This window comes from Rhinolophus ferrumequinum, chromosome 10, assembly GCF_004115265.2.
Source record: "Rhinolophus ferrumequinum isolate MPI-CBG mRhiFer1 chromosome 10, mRhiFer1_v1.p, whole genome shotgun sequence".
In the NCBI taxonomy this organism is placed as follows: Eukaryota; Metazoa; Chordata; class Mammalia; order Chiroptera; family Rhinolophidae; genus Rhinolophus; species Rhinolophus ferrumequinum.
Genome location: NC_046293.1, coordinates 40,621,826 through 40,642,804, shown reverse-complemented (window position 1 = coordinate 40,642,804; position 20,979 = coordinate 40,621,826). Strand labels below are relative to the sequence as shown.

General features: G+C 39.3%; 1 protein-coding gene across 2 annotated transcripts in view; it reads left to right on the top strand.

Moving 5' to 3' along the window:
• Nucleotides 1-12,274, top strand: part of DENND5B (DENN domain containing 5B) — a 149,265-nt gene extending 136,991 nt beyond the window's left edge. Inside the window, exons 17-22 of one of the 2 annotated variants that reach the window (XM_033116984.1) lie at nt 112-230; nt 1,135-1,322; nt 4,665-4,747; nt 4,972-5,098; nt 6,611-6,785; nt 8,309-12,274. In XM_033116984.1, coding sequence (XP_032972875.1) covers nt 112-230; nt 1,135-1,322; nt 4,665-4,747; nt 4,972-5,098; nt 6,611-6,785; nt 8,309-8,492 — 876 coding nt within the window. In that variant the 3' untranslated portion in view covers nt 8,493-12,274. The remainder of the gene's footprint in view (nt 1-111; nt 231-1,134; nt 1,323-4,664; nt 4,748-4,971; nt 5,099-6,610; nt 6,786-8,308) is intronic. The other variant, XM_033116985.1, reaches the window with a different exon arrangement.
• Nucleotides 12,275-20,979: the final 8,705 nt, after the last annotated feature.

Below are 20,979 nucleotides of genomic sequence, written 5' to 3'. Positions count from 1 at the left end.
CAGAGTGGGTTCTCTGAAGCTAAGTTAGGTGGAACCAGAGTACCACAGGTAAAGCTGTGAGGTACAGGGATGCGATTGGGTACTGAATAACCTATGGTCCTGTCCCTACAGTGCCAGAACTTGGGGAAGCTGACCACTGTTCAGATTGGTCATGATAACTCAGGACTGTTAGCCAAATGGCTGGTGGACTGTGTCATGGTCAGAAACGAAATCACAGGACACACATACAGGTAAGTAAATGTCCTTGGGAGCTCAGAATTCTTTGTTTGAGACGCTTTAGACAAGAAAATGTTTAAGAATTTTTTTCTATCTAAAGCTTCCCACTGCCTTTTGAATTTTAGCTTAGTTTTTAGGGTTGTTTTGTTTTGGGGTTGTTTTGTTTTTGTTTATATAATACAAAATTGCCAAAAAAATACTTTAGAAAAACTGCTTGTGTTTGCTCCTAATGCTTAGTCCACAAGTGTTGCATATTATGTTGGAAAAAAAAAATTGATGTAACTCTGATAAAAAAGAAAGAAAAAAAGCTTAAAATAATTCAGGGAGAGGAAAGGATTTTTTCTGGACTCTGCTGGTTAAGGCCAGCACTCCCCTTTGGGAACAATCTCCTCTTCTTCTGTAACTTAACTCCCACATTAATTTATAGTTTTCAAATATTCTTTATAGAACTAATCACAGAATTTTAATATAGGCTAGGCATGAGAAAACATTAAAGAATTACTTTAACTTGGTTGGGTGATAACAATGTATGGCTCTATATAAGAGAATGTCTGTATGTTTTAGAGATTTATACTGAAGTGTTTTTAGGAGTGAAACGTCCTGGTGTGTGGGATTTATTTTAAAATGCTTCAACAGAAAATGAAGCACATAACAAAATGTTAAGTCTAGGCGGTTAGAATATGGGTGTCTGTTATATTATATTATATAATTATATAATTATGTAATATATAATTATAATATAACATTATATTATATTATATTACTACTTTTCTATATGTTTGAAATTTTTCATAATTGAAAGAAACAGCCCACAGGCACTAAAATTATAGGCTTCACCCATGGTGCTATTTAAAAAATTCTGATTAAAACTGGTAAAATATTGGTGATTCAGATTTTTTTTTTCCCCTGTCCTGCTAGGTTCCCATGTGGTCGATGGCTGGGGAAGGGCATTGATGACGGAAGCCTGGAAAGAATTCTTATTGGAGAATTGATGGCATCAGCAGCAGATGAGGATCTAGTAAAGCAATGTCGGACTCCACCCCAGCAGAAATCACCTACAACAGCTAGGAGACTGAGTATCACTTCACTAACAGGAAAAAACCCCAGTGAGTAGTTGTTTTGGTATTTTTTTTTTAATTTTCCAGAGTGCTTCAAATGTTGCAGACGTCATGTGGCCATTTCACAGAAAACTGTCACATTAATAAATTGTGGTAAGAAGGTTAAAAAAAAGAATGCTGAAGAAAATTAATTTGGGAGAAGAGACTTTAGAAAAGAGGGAGAGAAGATAAAGGGGAAAAATAAGGCAAGGCATTAGAAATAATTAAAAGCCTAAAGAATTTAGATTTAAAAAATCCTATAAAAACTGCATGTTCTGTTTCAATTAAGCCATGGAAATATGAATAATTAAACCTAAAGGAGCAACAAGGACAGTTGTATATTACAGTACTCCCAGACAGCCACCTCTAGCTATCTAGAGCCTCTTATACTAAGAGGTATTCTAAAACTTCCTCTCTCCATCCCCCAACTTCCTATAGAAAGGATGAAACAAGATACTATAAAGAGTGAGTTCTATAGATAGGATACTGTGTTCACGTGCAATTTTTAATAGTACAGTAAACTTCTGTTTATACTAATAGGGGCTTTAGTAGGCTGAGTAATGTCTCCCAAGGATATTAGATCCTAATCCCTAAAGCTGTAAATGTTACCTTATTTGGAAAAAGTTAAGGATTTTGAGATGGAGAGATTATCCTATATTATCCAGAGGTGGTGCTAAATGCAATCCCATGCATTATTATATGAGGGAGGCAGAAGGAAATCAGACGCACACAGAGAAGTCAGTGCAGACAGAAGCATTACCTGGAGTGATGCAGCCAGAGCCAAGGAATGCTGGCAGCCAAAAGCTTGAAGGGGCAAGAAGCATATTCTTCTGGAGCCGCCGAGGGGAGTGCAGCCCTGCTGACACCTTGATTTTTGCCCTGGGACGCTGATTTCTGACTTCTGGCCTCCAGAACTGTGAGAATCAATTGCTGTTGTTTTAAGCCAGCAAGTTTGTGGTAATCTGTCACAGGAGCCACAGAAAAGTAATGCAGAGGCGGTATGATCTATTGAAAAACTACAAAAGTTTATCAGTGAAGTAGTTTTATTTCAGCTATAGACAACAGCCATCAGTAGAGTAACAAAAGTACCTCAGAGGTCCCTGGTTTACTAACAAAGCAGTTTCCTTAGATAGCATTAGTGCCAACGCATTTGGTAGCACACCACAGTGATATACTTACTATTAGAATAGTATCTTAAAAGCCCCCTTATTCTTTCTTAAAGTAGTCCCCTGATTCATACATCCTTTCTGCATTCAAAAGTGAACTTTACACCACACACCCACTAGAAGAGAATTTAAGACTGGTAACACCAAATATTGCTGACGATGGAGAGCAGCTGATGCACTGCTAGTGGGAATGCAAAAGGAAAAACAGTTCGGCGGTTTCTTGTAAAAATATCCGTCTGCTTACCATACACTTGACCCAACATCCCACTCCCAGATGTTTACCCAAGAGAAATGAATACCTGTAGTTACCCTGAGAACAGTACTCAGATGTTCATAGCAGCTTTACTCGTAGTAGCCAGAATGGAAACAACCCTAGTGTCCACCAAGCACATGCTGGTGTGTCTAGTTAACAGGATGCTTCTCAGCAATACGTTAAAAATGAACGTACTACTGATGCATCTAACAATGCTTTGGATGACTCTCCAAAGCATTCTGCTACGCGAAAGAAACTAGGCACGAAGGACTGTGTCCTGTATGAGTCCGTGATACTAAATTCTGGAAAAGGCCATGTAGTCACGATAGGAGGCAGATCAGCAGTTGCCAGGGGTTGAGAGCTGGGCAACGGGATTGACTGAAAGGGGCACAGGGCAGCTTCCTGGACTGATGGAGATTTTCTGTATTTTGATTGTAGTCGTGATTACATGACTGTATGTCTATTAAAGCTCACCAAATTGCACATTTAAAATTGCTGAATTTATTGTATGCAATCATGCTGCTTAAAATTTAAAACTAGATTTCAGCTCGGTCCATCCAAATTATTACAACTTCTGAATCAGTCCAGTTTCATGGAATATTCCATGAATATTCCAAGGTTTTGAGACGCCTTATCCTCACTTTTGGTCATATTTTCCTTTCTTACTCAATAAGCAGAACATTTTAAATAAACTGTAACTCAGAGATGGGTAACTTGGTATTTTCTCACAGTGTGTGTAAGGTGATCTTTAGAAAATGAGAAGTTTTAAATAGGTTTCAATATACTACTGATCAGTACCAGAGCCCTGTACTGATCAGTAGTATGTTGAATGAATGAAGGCTTTTAAAATAGATGTTAATGTGTAAAAGAAGAAATATGCAGAGAATGCTAGGAAAGTAAAAGTAAAACTACTAGGAGCTGAAGAGGCCCCAGTATCAGTGCTTCAATCATAAGAGGTTTCCATTTTAATAATTTATATGCATTGATGTAGAAAAAAACTTACTTGAGTTTTTCCTAAAATGAATTCAGAGATTCTTAAACACTAGAATTTATAGTTTTCCCTTCATAGTATGATATGTAAATTAGATATAATAGTTAATCACCACAAGAAAATACCAAATATGTAATTTTTCTTTTGTTACCTACTTCTATCTCTGGATGAAACCTGTTTACCATGTTTTGTTTTGTTTTTAACTATTCTTGGGGTTTGGGAGGTAAAGGCAGTTTAGATCCTATTCAAGCAGCCCACCAAGCTCTCCCCCAGGAACAGAGCCTAGATGAGCAAGTGCTGGCTGGAGAAGGAAGCGGTGCCCACGTGGACCGACTAGCCTGGTCTTCAGGCAGGGTGCCCCAGTGGACCTGACATCTTCTCTTTACTTTAAACACAGCAGTAAAAACACAGATTCCAGGTTAGCCATTCAGAGCCGTGGCAGCTTTGGTCTGTGCCCACCAAAGAACTTGGAGGTAGGTGGGGTAAGGCAGTGGGGTACCCTAGGAATGAAGCTGTGGGACCTCCCCACCTCGCTCCTCAGGTCCTGGAGACTTGTCAGCACTTGGGACAGGCACCCTGCCCAGTTATTTACACCTAATGTCTCATTCAGTTTTTCCAGGGACCCATATATGAGGTGTGCATTTTTCCCTATTTTAGGTTGAGGAAACTCATACTCAGAGGAAGTTAGACATTTGACTAAGATTGTAGATTACAAGTGGTAAGGCTGGGATTTGAATCCAGGGGTCTGTTGGATTCTTTTCCATTGTGCCAAGATGTCTCTCACTTGGCCACACGGGCCTGAGGCAAGTTTCATGAAGCCCCTGGCCAAGCCAGCATGCACTAGTGAAGTGTTTCCTGCACAGGTGGGTACAGTTACTCCCCAAAGGACTTTGGGTTATTTCCCTTGCATGAGAATTCAGCCACTGTTTTTTATTTTTCAGAACCCAATGCTGGACAGATCCAAGAAGGAATTGGAGAAGCTGTGAACAACATTGTGAAACATTTTCACAAACCTGAAAAAGAGGTATGATGAACTATAACTCTTACTATAGTAAGATTTTAAAGCCACTTTGTACATGATACCTAAGGCAATACAGGGTGTTTTAATTCTCATTTGTAAGCTTTCTAATAATGACTGCAGAAAACATGCTTCGTAGCTACGCTCTGCCCTTGTTTTCGCTAGTATTTTTCTTAGACACAAACAGAGACATCTCAGGTTGTTCTTTGGCGCTGTGTTATGTTCCACAGAGAGGGAGCCTCACGGTGCTGCTCTGTGGAGAAAATGGCCTGGTCGCAGCACTCGAACAAGTTTTCCACCACGGGTTCAAATCTGCCCGCATCTTTCACAAGAACGTCTTCATCTGGGACTTCATAGGTAAATTAAAACAGGTGTATGTTATTATACGATCATTGACATGTTTCTTAGAAAACTCAAAGATCCAGGAATTGAGCAAATAACAGTTAATGATAAGGGCGTATGTTTTTAAAAATAAATATCTAATAAGCACTACCCCTGCTTTTCATTCAGTCAACAAATATTTATAGTGTCCACAGTATTCCAAACACTGTTCTACATGCTCCTGATATATATCAAAACATAAGTAAACAACACAAAAATTCCTATGGTTGATAAACCTACATTCCGGTCGGGACGGGGAAGACACACAACAAATATGCAGTTCAGCTCTATGTTAGAAGGTGATCGCTGACCTGGAAGAAACAGAGCAAGGTAAAAGGAAATGGAGTGGCAAGTGCTCTTTTAAATGGGGTCGTTACAGGCTTCGTTGACAAGGTGACATTTGAGCAGAGACTTGAAAGAAGTGAGGAAGTGAGCCATGTAGTGTCTGGGAGAAGGGCACTCCAGGCTGAGAAAACTGCAGGGCAGGTGCCCCAAGGAGGGAGTGCATCTGGCCTTTTCGTGCAATAGCGATCAGCGTGAGGGAAGCAGAGTGAGGAGAAGGACAGGATGTTGGGGGAGAGGGGTATTGACTGCCAGAGACAGGTAGTGTGGGGCCTTCTAGGCCACTGAGGAATTTGGTCTTTATCCTGCATGACATGGGAAGTCATTGGGAGGCTTGGAGCGAAGGAGTGACGTGAAATGACACGTTTTATAAGGATTACTCGAGCTCTGTACCACTGGCCTCATGTGTCTATTTAAATTTAAATTGATTTAATTTTAATTTAGGCTTTATTTCCTTAGTCACAGGGGCCCTACTAGTAGCTACCAGTTGGATGTTACAGATAGAGAATGTTTTCATCATCACAGCAAGTTCCCTAGGAGTGTGCTGCTCTAGCTTGCTAGACTTTGTAATCTTTATTTTGGTATGCAGTTCTGCTAGAATTCCAGTTTCTTTAAAGGGGTGATTAATCATTTTGTGTTTTGTAAATAAGGCCTAGGTGAAGTAGTTGATTTCATGTAACTTAGAATTTTTGGACAAAGAAAGGAAAGTTGACAGATTAGGCCCCTAGGAGTGGTTTTTTCCCCCTTCTACAATGCCTAGAATATTATTCTGTTTCTGATACGTGTACACATACCTCTTTCTCATATTTACAGATTCAGTTCCATTTTAGGGATTTTGTTGCAAAGTGTTAGCCAGCTATTGTGTAGCTGGAACAGAGGGCACCTTCTCGGTGGCTACCAGGTTTTTGCTACTTACTCCTGGTAGATCCCGGTCTTAACAGTGGAGTCTATTTTTATTTTCTTCTTTTTTGCCAGTTTCCATTTTATGAAGCTATTCTAAAGAGAGTATACTTTCCAGCCTTCTAGAATGCAGTCTAGATGAGAAAATAAACTCCCGGGAGCATATTGTTCCATCATGAAGTGTTTAATCTCTCTGTTATAAAGTGTTGATGTGTATTATAATGTGATTCTGACTTCCTTCCCCAGAGAGAGCGGTTGCTTATTTTGAAACCACTGACCAGATTCTAGACAATGAAGATGATGTCCTTATTCAGAAATCATCCTGCAAAACCTTCTGCCACTATGTAAATGCTATTAATACTGCACCCAGGAACATTGGGAAGGACGGCAAATTCCAGATTTTAGTTTGCCTTGGAACACGGTATAAAGCCAGTTCTTGACTTTCCCTGTCTTTGCTACATGTTGACCAAGAATTCAGAATGGGTTAAAACCAGGTCATGCCCCTTCCAAAGCTCTCCCGTGGGTTTCTTTCATTCCAAGTGTCATTATGAGACTACTGTTTATTGGGTACTTGGTATGTGCTGGATAAGGGACTATGCTAAGAACTTCATATACATTATTTCATGGAATCCTATTGTTCACCACCACCACTACATGAAGTAGCAACTGATATCCCCATTTTGTAGATGAGAAAAAAGAAAATAGATGAGGCACAGAGAAGTTAACCAGTTTTCCCAAAGTCACACAGCAAGAAAGAGGTACAGCTGAGATTCACACCCAGTCTCACTCTAGAGCCCAGGCTCTCAACCATTACATGATTCTGGTTCCAAAGATAGATAGATAGGTAACAGGTGGGTTGATAGAAAATCAGACACACCAACACATACACACATATATATTTACTATGTAGAGCTTTCATGGTGTATGTACACCACCATATTAAATAACATTGTGGAATTCTTACTATATAAAATCTTCTCTTTAAGACCATTTCCTACCCCTTTATTTTTTTTGAAAATGACACATACGAGCTGTATAATCCATTAATTTTAAAACAGCTCTTAGAATTATAAGGAAGGAAACACACAGATCTTGAGAAGATTTTTTTGTGCAAGTTTGTTTTCTTTTAAGCCCCTGGAGGCCCCAAGCAGAGGTGTAGGATAGACTAGTTACACTGCCCTTGTGAAAGGCACATTGAGAGATGATCTCTCAGGGTGTCTTAGGTACTTAGCGACAGATTATACTGTCCGTGTTTAATCAGGAAACACGGAAGACTGAGATTCTGTCCTGAAACAACTGCGTTACAGAACTAAGTTCTGAATTTCCTTATAAATGGGGCCCAATTTCAGCTGTGCTTTTAAAGTTCCTTTTGAACATGATCCTTATCTCCTTTTATCTCTTTACAGTTCTGATTAATTAGACCCTTGCAACCTCTTTTGTTTTATAAAAACCTAGTTAATGTTCTTCTGCTTTGATTTGTTCCTTACCTTATGTTGTATAAATTTAAAAAAACCACAAACTAATCGCTATTATTTAAGGTAGTCTTTCCTCCCAAAAGGTCAGTGTACTTTGGCATGCCTTACTACACATGTCTGAGTAACAACCTGTAAAAAAGAAATACAAAATGACATTCTGCCTCTTTTGAAAAGTATAAAATCAGAATAGAGAGTTTCTTTAATGTGCAGAAATCCTTATGGCCAACCTGTCCAGACCTTCTTTTAGAATCTGATGGGTTTTCCCAATAGCTTACACTGCCTCATTACTGTGTCTTTTTGACCAATAAATATCCAGCTTCTTGCCTTTGGTTTCCTCTCTGCTGACCTCAGAACTTAGCTAGATTTTGCCCCATCCCCACACCTACCTTCCCATTGAAAACTCCAGTATGTGCCTTGTTCTGCAGCGAGGTCAGCCGTGCTCAGGACTTGTTTCTGTTTGGGTCTGTAGGGATCGCCTGCTCCCGCAGTGGATTCCCTTGTTAGCCGAGTGTCCAGCCATTACCCGAATGTATGAGGAGAGCGCCCTCCTGAGGGACCACATGACCGTCAACTCCCTCATCCGCATCCTGCAGACCATTCAGGACTTCACCATAGTTTTAGAAGGCTCTCTCATCAAAGGAGTGGATGTGTAACCCAACTGGCTGGAAACTCGCGGTCCAAGACCCCTTGCTTCTGAACCTTCCCCATCTACGGGACCGATGTGGACTTGTCTGCCAAGGTAGTGAGTCACTATGGGGGGCGATACACTGTATCCCCCAGTTTGAACAATCATCACACCACAGACAAGGCAAAATGCTGTATTGTAGTTCATTTGAACCAAGAATTTAGTATAAAATAGAGTATTTTCATGTGTTAGATGTGTGTAAATATGCTATCTTCTTTAAGAAATTATATTACTCTAATAAGATACTTTTCTTAGATTGAATATTCCTGTGACTTAAAATGAGTAGCTTAAAAGCATTGGGAGTTAGAGGGGAAGAGTGGTGCTAGTCAGGAAGAAGCCAGTGAACATGTAAATATAGTGCAACCCATTGGGGCTTTTTATTTTCTCCAGGTATCACAAAGGAACCCAGAGTGCATTGTTATGTCGTAGCCATCCATCCAGGTGTCTGAGCCTTTGTATTGTGAATGTAAACAGCTTTACCTACTGTACGGGGTCGTCCTCACTTACAGCTTTTAAGTTACAAATGGTTTCATACATATTAATTGAGTCACTTTTCCAGCCTTTTGGGAAATTTTTTTCATCAGCACTAGATGAAGATATAATTCAAATACTTTAAATACTGAATCCCAGGAGCTTGGCTGAACTGGAAAGAGAACACACAAAGCCCTGAGAAGTGTGTTAAATTGTGGGATTATATTCCTTTACACTTTGGAAAGATTAGCTTAGACTAATTTCATTCTTGGCATTTTTATTCTTTCTATTTGAGGTACTTTGGGCAGATGTGAATTTCAAAGTGTTCGCCTGATAGTCCTAACAACTGCAAACAGCAGTTTGATTCTGTACTTTGTATTTGGCCATCTAAACCCGCAGAGGTCCCTTACCTCTTACGGATAACCATAAGCTCTGTCTTTGTTTGGTTCCAGTCACCCCCTTCCCTCTCGCCGTGCCCATCCCCCTCTCAGGAAATGGACGGAATGCCTAAGGAGGAGGAGGGCTCTGTGTGGATTGGAATGTTTTTGTGAAAGTATTTGTTGACCATGATAATGCAAATAACAGAAGGAGAGAGAAAGAAGGAACCCTTTCTGGGTGTTCAGGGCAAGCTTTACGTTCCTGTGTAAGAAGGGGTAATAATGTAAAACGACTTGCCCAGAGAAGGGGAAAGCCAGGACAGCACAGCTGGGCAGAGTGGAAGCAAAAGAAGAGGCAACAGTCCTGTGAAACCAAATGTTGTGAGTAACTTCCCAGTTTGGTCTTTCATGAGGAAGTTAAATAAATGTGGGTGAGCTAGACCTTAAGTCTTCATCTTATGGTAGGTCCCGTACCTCTAATTAGGCATTTGCACATTGTTAGCAGTGAAATTGCCTCAGCAGAGCTCTGGGTTTTATTCCCACTTGTGGCTGAGAAGCAAAGCCATGGCCTCTCAGGACCCTTGTGCAATCTGAGGGTGCTGGGCTTTAGCCAACAGTGTGGTTTCCCTTATTTCCTAGAGGAAGAAACTAATGAAACAAGTGCCTCACTCCCTTTGTCAAACACTGAATTCAACCAAGGCACACCCCCTTTTGATGTGGGACTTAGTACTTGAGGAAGAAAGTAGGGGTTAAAGTATTTAGAAACCCATGGAAAGGGTATAAGAGGGTGGTTCTGGGCGGCAAGGGGGGGCCAGAGAGTCATTTGCCTGAGGCTAAATAAGGTGTGTCTATAGCGGTGTGGCTCCCACCAGGCGCTTACTGTGTTTCAGTGATCAGAAATCATGGGATGGTCCAGTCCAAGGTTTTGTTCTTAAACCTTTTCCACGAGGCCAAGCTTCTGACACACTCTGGGCAACCAGAGAGAGGACTTAGGTTAGCACAGAGAACTGAGTCGTCTAGTCCAGCCTTCTCATGTTATACAGGGGGACACTTAAGGGTTAACGAGATGAAATACTCACTCCCACAGCTGGTCAGTAGCAACACAGGGTCTAGAATTAATGTTTTTTATTTCACCAGACTGCATGAGACTGACCTCCAAGGTACTCAGTATTAATAGTCTTTCTACCCTGGGATCTTTATTCATTCACCTATACAGATAGGAAATAAGGATTAATATTCATGTAGAATAATCATTTGTAAGGATTAATATTCATTTAACATTGTTCTCAAGTTCTTCAGAATTAACATCTATTGTAAAAACTGGGAGAAAATTGGATTTGGAGCCTGTGAATAAAACCATCGCTTTAGAAGGTAATACCCAAAACAAGTTATACCTAAAGTTTCATCCCACTTTATGTAGTATGACTGTAACAGTGAAATGACCAATTTCAAAAGAATCGCACCAGAACTGACACACCCTCTACAATACCAGGTCCTATAAAGTTGTCACCTTGGGAGCCCATATCCTTATTCCAGGGATCCAGCCAGCGCTCCAAACACTGGGGACCCCCTTGTGAGCTGCTCCACAGGCTTACGCCCATGCTTTTCTATATTGCCAGTGATGGTGAATCTTGGCCTTTAAGAAGAAATGTAATTTTTGGAAACAATAAAAAGTCCTTAGGTTACACGTTGGCGAGTAAAAAGGATGCTTAAAAAGAGTTTTGGATCACATAAGAAACCCAATTGTAAAGAAGTGAGACTTAGTTCTTACGTGGCTTATAACTGCCTCTGAGCCAATACCAAAATATTTTGGGCAGGACAGTAACAGAATCCTTAGAATAAGTGTATATAGCCTTCCACGCTGACTTGTGGAAGGACCATACCCATTTTAGAGGTATCCTTTCTGCTATGTTAACTTTTCAAATTAGTACATTGCTTTATAATCACACCTCAAAGCTAAAGTGAATAAAAATCAAATTTTGTAATTGGCTTTTTTCCCCCTCAAATTAAGTTAAAAGTAATGCCTGGAACCATAACTAGTATTTTCACATAATAATGGTTTAAGAAAAAATTGTTTTAAAATTAAATTGCCAAAAATATTGCTTCTTGAAACATGTTTTTTCCAAGTGTTTTTCAAATATCCTGAGACTCCTAACCTCAACCTTTGTGACACAGTGGCATTATGCCAATGTCGGTATTATAGGAGACCCTACAGCTTTGCCTGGTCGAGGCTCATTCGTGCCTTAACATTGACTGAGGCTCAGTGTGGAGTAGCATCAAGTGAGGTTCCAGCTGGGGGAAACAGACTACCGAGAACAAAAGGAAGGCCTTCCATCCTACTCCATCCTCTTTCCCACTGGGGGCAAGAATTTGGTGTAAGTAACCTAAAATTTGCAAAAGTCTGAGATTTCCCTCTAAAATTTATTTTAAATGTTTCACACATTTTTGTACCTTTTGTAACCCTGTGGTATTTACTTTAACATGGCTTCTTGAAAAATCATCTTAATGAACTCTGTCACACTGTGTGCGTGATATAGGGGAAACACTGAACTGCTTATATTTCCTTTTTTGGCAATAAAGCACTGTTGTATGTAAATATAAGTGAAAGAGGGGTAGAGACTATACAGAACAGTTTGTGTGCAGTACATGTTGACACCTCTAAGATATTTTGAAACATGAGGCAACAGACGAGGACCTCAGATGCCCAGGGAAATATTTATTTGACACAGTGAGAGTGTAGCTCTTAATAATGAAATTTCTTCTTTCTGCTAAGAATTACGATTTTTCAGAAGATTTTTATTTTGAGAACTGTGAGTATTTTCTCTGTGAGGTTTACAGAAACCAGTCTATCCTTTTCACCATGTTGAAAGGACAATCTGAACCTTAGCTATTTATATTTCAGTATTAACACACCTTCTTTGATTGAGAATGGAGTCTTGAGCTGTTCTCTACTTTTATAAAGTGAATCCTATTTTCAAATCATCTGTGTCTTTTCAAGTCCTGTTTCTTATGTATTTGTTATATTACCATTTAGCTTAAAAGGAAACAAACGAATAATAAACTACTAGGTCCCTTATTCTTATTAAAATACATTTATGAATCTCTTAAATCAAACTGATGTCCAAACTTTTTGAGGTGGGTGTTAATGGAGTGTGATCAAAAAATCCAAGGAGAACCTCATCCTTTCAGATTTGACTAAAGCTGATCATCCTCTCAAGGACAAAATAAAGATTGGCTCCAGAAAGATTTAACACTGAGTAATTAATACCGAAATGAAAAAAATCATCAAAAATTTCTTTTCATTTGAAGAAATCCAAGGTATCCTTGGGTTATATGGGAAGAAATCATGCTTGATCCAGTTACCTGAATGTATTTGTATGTGGCTCCAGCCTTTATTCCAAACACCAAATCTTGCTGACAGTAGAGAGACATGGTAAGAAATTCCTGTTGTCGATCAAATGAAGGTGTTATACATATAGAAAGAATCCTCTTTTGTTACACTTGAACCATGTATAAATGTATCCTGTATATCTTTTTAACAAATGAGCATTTCTGCATTTAAATTATATTGTTTTTCTTTGTATTGTTAACAAAATGCATCAGAACTGGATTTTTTTTTCTCATCTGAGCATAATATAAAATTTAAAGAGTATTGTGATATCAAGCACTTTAGCATACATATCAGAAACTGACGTGGGTTTTTCACGTTTTGGAGTACATTTAAATATGACTTTTCATGCTTTGTTCTTTACAAATAAAACTGTGGGGTTGATACTTTGTTTTGCTTCATTATTATAGAATCTTAATACTAAGCATTTAACAGAAGAAATAAATTCAGAAAGTAGAGAGAGAAAATGAAAACCATTATGTAGTAAAAATACAGCCTACTGAGCAACTGGTTATCCAGAAGGGGTAAAAAAAAAAAAAAAAAATGAACTCTACCTCACGCCATACAGAAAAATCAATGCTTGGTGGCTTAACAACCTAAATTTAAAATGCAAAACAATTTTTAGGAGAAAATATAGAATGTATTTATGAATTTTGGAAAAGGAAAGATTTCTTAAACAAGACACTCATAAATAACTAGCATTGTAGTCCATGTTGAAAACAGAAGGCAAAGACTTGTTGATTATCCACTGTGTGTTAAGCATTACTTTAGATTATGGGCATACAGCAGTTTGAACATACAAATAAATCAAATACCTGCTCTCATGGAATTCATATTCTAATTGAGGAGTTACACAATAAACACGGTAAATAAGTAATACACATAGTATTTAGATAATAGGAATATAACAAGCAAAGAAAAGGGGTTGAAGGTATGGTTGGGGCTGCTTGGAGCTGGACTACAATTGTAAATTGTAAATGGGTTAGCTAGGGAAGGTCTCACTGAAAATGAAGTTGCCTTTTAGCTGAGGTTGGGAAAAGAGTAGGAGAAATAAGTTTGCAGGAGGAACATCAAGAGCTTACTTTTGGACATAAGTTTGGAATACCTGTTAGACATCCAACTAGGGGAGCTGAGTAGGCAGTTGCACATGTGGATTGGGAATTCAGGGGAGAACAGTGTTCTGTTTGTCGTGGTCCAGTCAAGAGACAGAAACCAAAGCGATTTGACCAGGGGCACTCTAATGTAAAGAACTGTCTATTAGAGTCCGGGGAAACAGAACCAACTGGATATGTGTGTATAAATATAGAGAAATTCATCTTAAGGAATTGGCTCAAGCAATTGTGAAGGCTTCATAATCCAGAATCTATAGTGTAGGCTGGCAGGCTGGACACCCAGGGAACTGCTGCTGTTCAAGTCCAAAGGCCATCTGTTGGCAGAATTTTGTCTTGCTTAGAGGAGGTCAGTGTTTGTTTTATTAAGGCTTTCAACTGATTGGGTGAGGCCCATGCACAGAGTGGACTGTAGTCTGCTTTAATCAAAGTGCACAAGATCAATGTTAATCTCATTTAAAAAAAAAAGCAAACAAAAAAAACACCTCTACAGAAACATCCAGAATGTTTGATCAAATATCTAGGCACCATGGCCCAGCCAAGTTAACACTTAAAATTAACCATCTCAAACTATAACAAGAGATTGGAATAATGGAGGATTTGCTAATAAGTAATAAAAAGAACTCTAAAAAAGTACAAGAAGAGCATTTATGAGGAGCAGCCACTAAACCAAGGGCCAAGGCAAGGCAAACCGAAGAGTCCCTTCCCCCTTAGGCTGAGAAGTTTAGAGATGCTGCACTAGTGGACCTTGTTTGGAATCTTCCCACAGGTGTTAGGGAAGCATCCATGTAGAGGTACCATACCCCAGAAGTTGCTGGGAAGCCACTGGAGGGGGTGCTAGGGAACACGTGCGTGGAGAGGTGCTATACCAGTAAAACCCACTGCAGAACCACCCAAAGGAGCGCTGTGTGAGGTTGGTTAGTACTGAGTACCTAAAAGCCAACCCCTACACATTGCAGGAGCCTGCAGAGGGGAGCAGAGCTGAACCAGGAAAAGAAACCCTCTCCAGCGCCTTGTACTGACAACGGCTAACATTGTGCTAGCTGGCAAAGGAGAGATGTTTACAAGAGGGTCTAGCTCCTTCTTGCAGAGCAGACAATCAAGGGTTGATTTGGAGCTCAGAGGCAATGAATTGATAACTGCCCAAAACGATTTAGTTCTTTATATTCAGTTGAGGAGGAAATACGAAGGGAGTGGGAAAAGGCAGGAAGAAAAGAGTAGAGCAAATGTCTTTTGGAGGCAATGGTTTACAGCAGACACTGCCATGTTCACTTGAACTTGGGCCAGACGTATATACAGTTTTCATCGCTGCCCTTTAAAATACTGACTTTAATCAAAAATATTGATTCACTGCAGTTAATAAGGTTAGGAGGCTTTTGCAGTCTCGGGAATGAAGACCACGGTGGCAGCAGAAAAGATGGTGAAAAGTATTGGATCCTGGGCACATTTTGAAGTTAAAAGTCAGAGATGTGATGAATGTGAGGGAATGAATGAAAGAAGAATCCAGAATGACTCCAAGTATTTTGACCTGAACAAATGGAAGGATGAAGCTAGAATTTCCATTAACTGAGATAAATAAATATGTGGGGAGAACAGGCTTTGGAGATAGATCAAGAGTTCCGTTTTGGGCATGTTAAATTTCAAATATTGATTAGCTATCCAAGTGGAAATAATGAACAGGAAATTGAGTCTGGATTTTGTGAGCAATTGAACTTCAGATATAAATTTGGGAATTGCCAGCATATATAGATGGAATTTAGTGCCAAAACTGGATGAGAACACAAAGGGGGTGAGTTATTAAATAACCTCCCAAACATTAATTTTAATTCCATAATATGGATGTACCATGATTTATTGTTTGACATTTAGATTTTTCACTGTTCTGAACAATGCTATGATGAAAAACATCTACATAACTTCCAATGTTTAACTATTCTGAACAATACTATATACAAACAAACATTCTTGCTGTGTGAGAAATTATAATTTTTATAGGGCAAAGGCGCATGTCAACAACTCCATCTGGTTCAACCTAATATTTTTGATAATCCTTTTGATTCTTTATCCATGTGCTATACTTTGATTAAAATAGATACTATAACCTAGATGGAGCAATTAATCTCTGGGCTGCAAAGCTTAAAAATAAATCCCTCTAGTTAGAGCCAACATGTAGACCAGATGTTCTCTACATATGACATAATCCCAATGTCTATCATTTACCTATCCATAATTTGTGTAACCTGTGTTCTTAAACGCCCCAGAACTTTTCCTAGATTTCTCACATCCTATTAAAAAATAGCAAAGCTTCAAAATACATGAAACAAAAACTGATGTCATCAATGAGAAATAGACAAATTCTCAAGTATAGTAGGATATTTCAGCACCCCCTTTTTTCAATCATTGATAGAGTAAACAGGAAATCAGTAGAGACATAGAAGACTTGAACAATACAGTCAACCAACTTGACTTAATAGATATTTATTGAATACCCAACAACAGCAGAATACAAATTCTTTCCAAGTACACAAAGGACAGTTACCAAGATTAACCATATTTGGGGTCATAAAACAAGTCTCAATAGATTTCAAGATTCAAGTCATGCAAAGTCTGTTTTCTGGCCACAAAGGAATTAAGTTAGGAATCAATGAAAATATATCTGAAAAATCTCCAATGTTTGGAAATCATAATACACATGGATCAAAAAATGAATCAAAAGTGAAAGCAGAAAGTATTTTGAACTGAGTGAAAACAAAGCATATGAAACTTTGAGATGAATCTGAAACAGCTCTTAAATTAATAGCACTGAACACCTATATTAGGGAAAAAAAGTCTCAAATCAATGAACTATGCTTCTACTTTAAGAGACTAAAAAACAACAACAAAAAAGGAAGACAGAAAATAATAAATATTAGAGCAGAAATCAATGAAACGGAAAACCAAACAAAGCAAAATCAGTGAAACCAGTTCTTTCAAGAAATCAATAAAATTGATAAACCTCAATTGATAAAACCTTAGATTGATTAGAGAAAAAAGACACAAATTGCCAATATCAGGAATGAGAAAGGTGACATAAATACAGATCATACAAATTTTTTTTTTTTAAGATTTTATTGGGGAAAGATAACGACTTTATTGGGGAACTGTGTATACTTCCAAGACTTTTTTTTTTTCCAAGTCAAGTTGTTGTCCTTTCAATCTTAGTTGTGGAGGGCGCAGCTCAGCTCCAGGTCCAGTTGCTGTTGCTAGTTGCTGGGGGCACAGCCCACCATCCCTTGTGGGAGTCAAACCGGCAACTTTGTGGTTGAGAGCCCGCGCTCCAACCAACTGAGCCATCCGGGAGCTCAGCGGCAGCTCAGCTCAAAGTGCCATGTTCAATCTTAGTTGCAGGGGGCGGAGCCCACCATCCCTTGCGGGACTCGAGGAGTTCAACCGGCAGCCTTGTGGTTGAGAGCCCACTGGCCCATGTGGGAATCACCTTTGGAGTTAGGAGCATGGAGCTTCAACCGCCTGAGCCACCGGACCGGCTCCCAGATCCTACAAATATTAAAAAGACAATAAGGGAATATTTTGAACAACTTTTTGGCAATAAATTCCACAACTTAGATGAAATGGATGTTTCTTAAAGACAAACTACCAAAGTTCACTTAAGAAATAGATAACCTGAAGAGCCTATGTCTATTAAAGAAATTGAATTTTTAGTTAACCTTCTCACAAAGAATACTGCAGGCCAGATAATTTTACTGATGAATCCTATCAAAAATTTAAGGAAGAAATGATGAAAATTCTACACAAATTCTTTCATAAAATTATGAAGTATGCGTTAGTTTGGTAGGGCTGCCATAACAAAGTACCACAGACTTGGAGACTTCAACAACAAAAATTTATTTTCTCACAATTTTGGAGGCTAGAAGTCCGAGATCAAGGCATCAGCAGGGTTGGTTTCTTCTGAGGCCTCTCTCTTTGGCCTGGAGATAGCCATCTTCTCCCTGTATTCACGTGATCTCCCCTCTGTCTGTGTCCTAATTTCCTCTTCTTATAAGAACATCAGTCATATTGGATTAGGGCCCATCCTAATCACCTCATTTTACCTTGATTATTTCTTTAAAGACCTTACTTCCAAATTCAATCACATTCTGAGGTACTGGGTGGTTAGGACTTGAACATACGAACTTTGAGGGGGGACAGTGCAGCCCACAACAAGGGAATACTTCCCAACTCATTCCACAAGCCAGCATTACCCTGATACCGATACCAAGCAAGTAAATAACAAGAAAAGAAAGATAATTGACCAACTCTCATGAACATAGATCCAAATGTTATTTTCTCAAATGTTATCGTAGCAATTCAAATCCAGTGATAAAAATGATGTCATGACTAATTGGGGTTTATCAAGGAATGCAAAGTTGGTTTAACATTCACAAATGAAGCAATATAATTCACCACATATACAGACTGAAAAAATGAAAAAAAATTTTTTGACAAGTTCATTTAATTATGTCTTAGGGGCAAAAAAAAAAAAAAAAAAAAAAGCAAACTTCCTCACCTCAGATACACTGTGTTCAGCGATAAAATGCCTAGTCTGAAGAAACTGTTGGGGAGAAAAAATTTTCCGTCTGCCCATTTAGGTTCTTTGGCTGGTGTAATAATCAAATTAACATAAAATGGATTAACCAGAGAAAAGCAAAGTTAATTATGTACACACAGGGGCCCCTTAAGAATATGAGACCCACAGGCAGCCAGTTCTGAGCTAAGAAGAAGAGTGTAGGGTCTGGGGCTTCAAAGGGAAGAAAAACAATTGACAGGAAGATGGGAAGAGCAAGTGTTTGGTAAACAAATGTTTGCCATGCCACCAGAGAAAACAATGAGACACAGACAGGACTTTGATCTCCAGATCCTGCCAGTTCCCCATAGCTCCCCACAGCCCATACTGTTTGTAGTTACCTCTGGTGATAGTTCTCTTCCTGGACTAGGCCCCCTATCTGAATTTTTCTAGGTAGTTAAAGGGGAGGTAATAAGTTCTTCCTGAGGTTTTTTTGAGCTTTGATTGTCTTTAGCTCAAAATAGTCCAAATGCCAAAGTAGCATGTTCTGGGAAGACTAGTTCTGAACCCCTTCAAAACATTCATGACTGCAGTCGCAGTTGTGCAGTCCTCCAAAGGAAGCCAACCTACATTTCTAGGTTTCCACATGGCATGCTATTAGGACTCTTTAAACTTCTCCCCTTAAAATCATTTCCTGGCTGTGTCCATTAATCCTACACTATTAACATTATGATCCTACCCGAGCCTAACCAAACCCCGCCTTCTCCATTGAAAGACCTGTTTTCAAAACCTCAGTAAATATCCAGACTTTGCCCTTTGCCCTCCTGATAAGCTGCTAAGACTCCATCAAGGTAATGCTCTTTTTTACTGTGCAAGCAATAAAGATTGTTTTGATAATTCAGGAAGCCAGTATTCAACATTATTGACCATTCATATTTTCCCTTCTGAATGATTTTAGTAATCTTTGCCCATTTCTTCATTTTTAATGTGCATTTTTGGATTTGATGTGTAGTTTGAAAACATTTTTTAAGCTATTCCATCTGTTCTATATGATGTAAATATTTCTCTTTCCTTTTAATTTTTGGTGTTTTGTGCAGAAATTTTTAGTTTTCAATTGTTTAAAATCATTATCCATTCCTTAAAAAAAAAAAAACACAAAAAACGAAAAAAACAGCTTCTGCTGCTGTACTGCCAGGGTTCAAATCTCTACGGGCTTACTAGCTGAGGACCCTTGCTTATCATTTAACTCTGTGTGAACCCGGTTTCTCATCTGTCTCCCTACGGGAATGTAAGCTCCACAAAAGGAGGCATTTTTTATTGTTCTGTTAACTGCTATATCCCCAGCTCTTGGAACAGTGTTTGAAACATAGTAAGCACTCAATAAATGTTTACTAAATGAATTTACAAAGCCAGAAAAATAATCTTACTTACCTCCTAGGTAAATAAGAATTAACTAATCCTCATAAATATTAGTCTAGAACAATGCCTGGCACACAGTAGGAGCTCAGGAAATGTTAGCTCCCTCTCTTCTACCCCCTCAAATTCCTCCCTCTCTGAAGTCACCCCTCCCACCCCCACCTCCCCCTTAGTTAAGTCCTGTCCTTCTTCCTCCTCCCTCTTCCCCCTCCCACAGGATTGACACGCTTGTTCCCCCCTTAGTGGCACTGGTTACTTGAAGTTCTTAACCGTTGGGCCTCTGTAAGCCCTTTTGAGAATCCAAGGAAAGCTATGAACACTTCTCAAAAAAACATACCTATGCATATACACACAAACTCTAATGTACAATTTCAGGTTGCTCACAGAACCCTGACACTAAATTGACTTTTTAGATTCCTGAATTAAACAGACATCAATGTCAAAGACATTATTGTTTCAGACCAGCAAACCTCAACAGGTCACAGGAAATCCCCCCAGCAGATCTTCACTGCAAGGATCAGAGTCCAAACTAGGCTCCTCTGAGATGCAAATTGCTCTCTGCCTTTTGGGGAGAGGACGCAGGTTGTTCCTTCCTGGCTGCATTTTCAGAACCGATCCTGCTGAAGGAGGGGACCGTGTGGGACGAGGGCCAGGAGGAAGGGGGTTTCTAAATGGAAGCAGGGGTCTCTAGTAGAATCTAAGACCATTTATAAACTTCAGCAACCCTGCTAACCTACACGCTTGTGAGTTATTTATCTCAGTCTCCCAGGGGGTAATCTACAAACCCTTTCTACTGTGATGACTCATGTTTCTGTCTTCTGCAGCAGGAGAGGGATAAAATGGGAGACTGTCCCCCAACCCTCTCAGGGGAAGAGGAAGACTGCCCAGAATAAGGTGAAGATCCTGGGCCTGACCAGTAGCTGTGAGACTTCCTATAAACTCTGTCACCTCCCTAAGCCTCCGTTTTGCCTTAAGAAGACAGGGAATAGCAGAAGGGACCTCATACTTTTGTTGTGAGAAAGTGAGGTGGCTGTAAATCGCCTATACAATGTTTTGCACCTAGAAGCACCCACTAATTGTTAGTTGTTCTTTATTAATAGTTAAATAGCAACTCGAAGGAAGGACGTTGCCTGCTTCCCAAAGCCGGCTGTGGG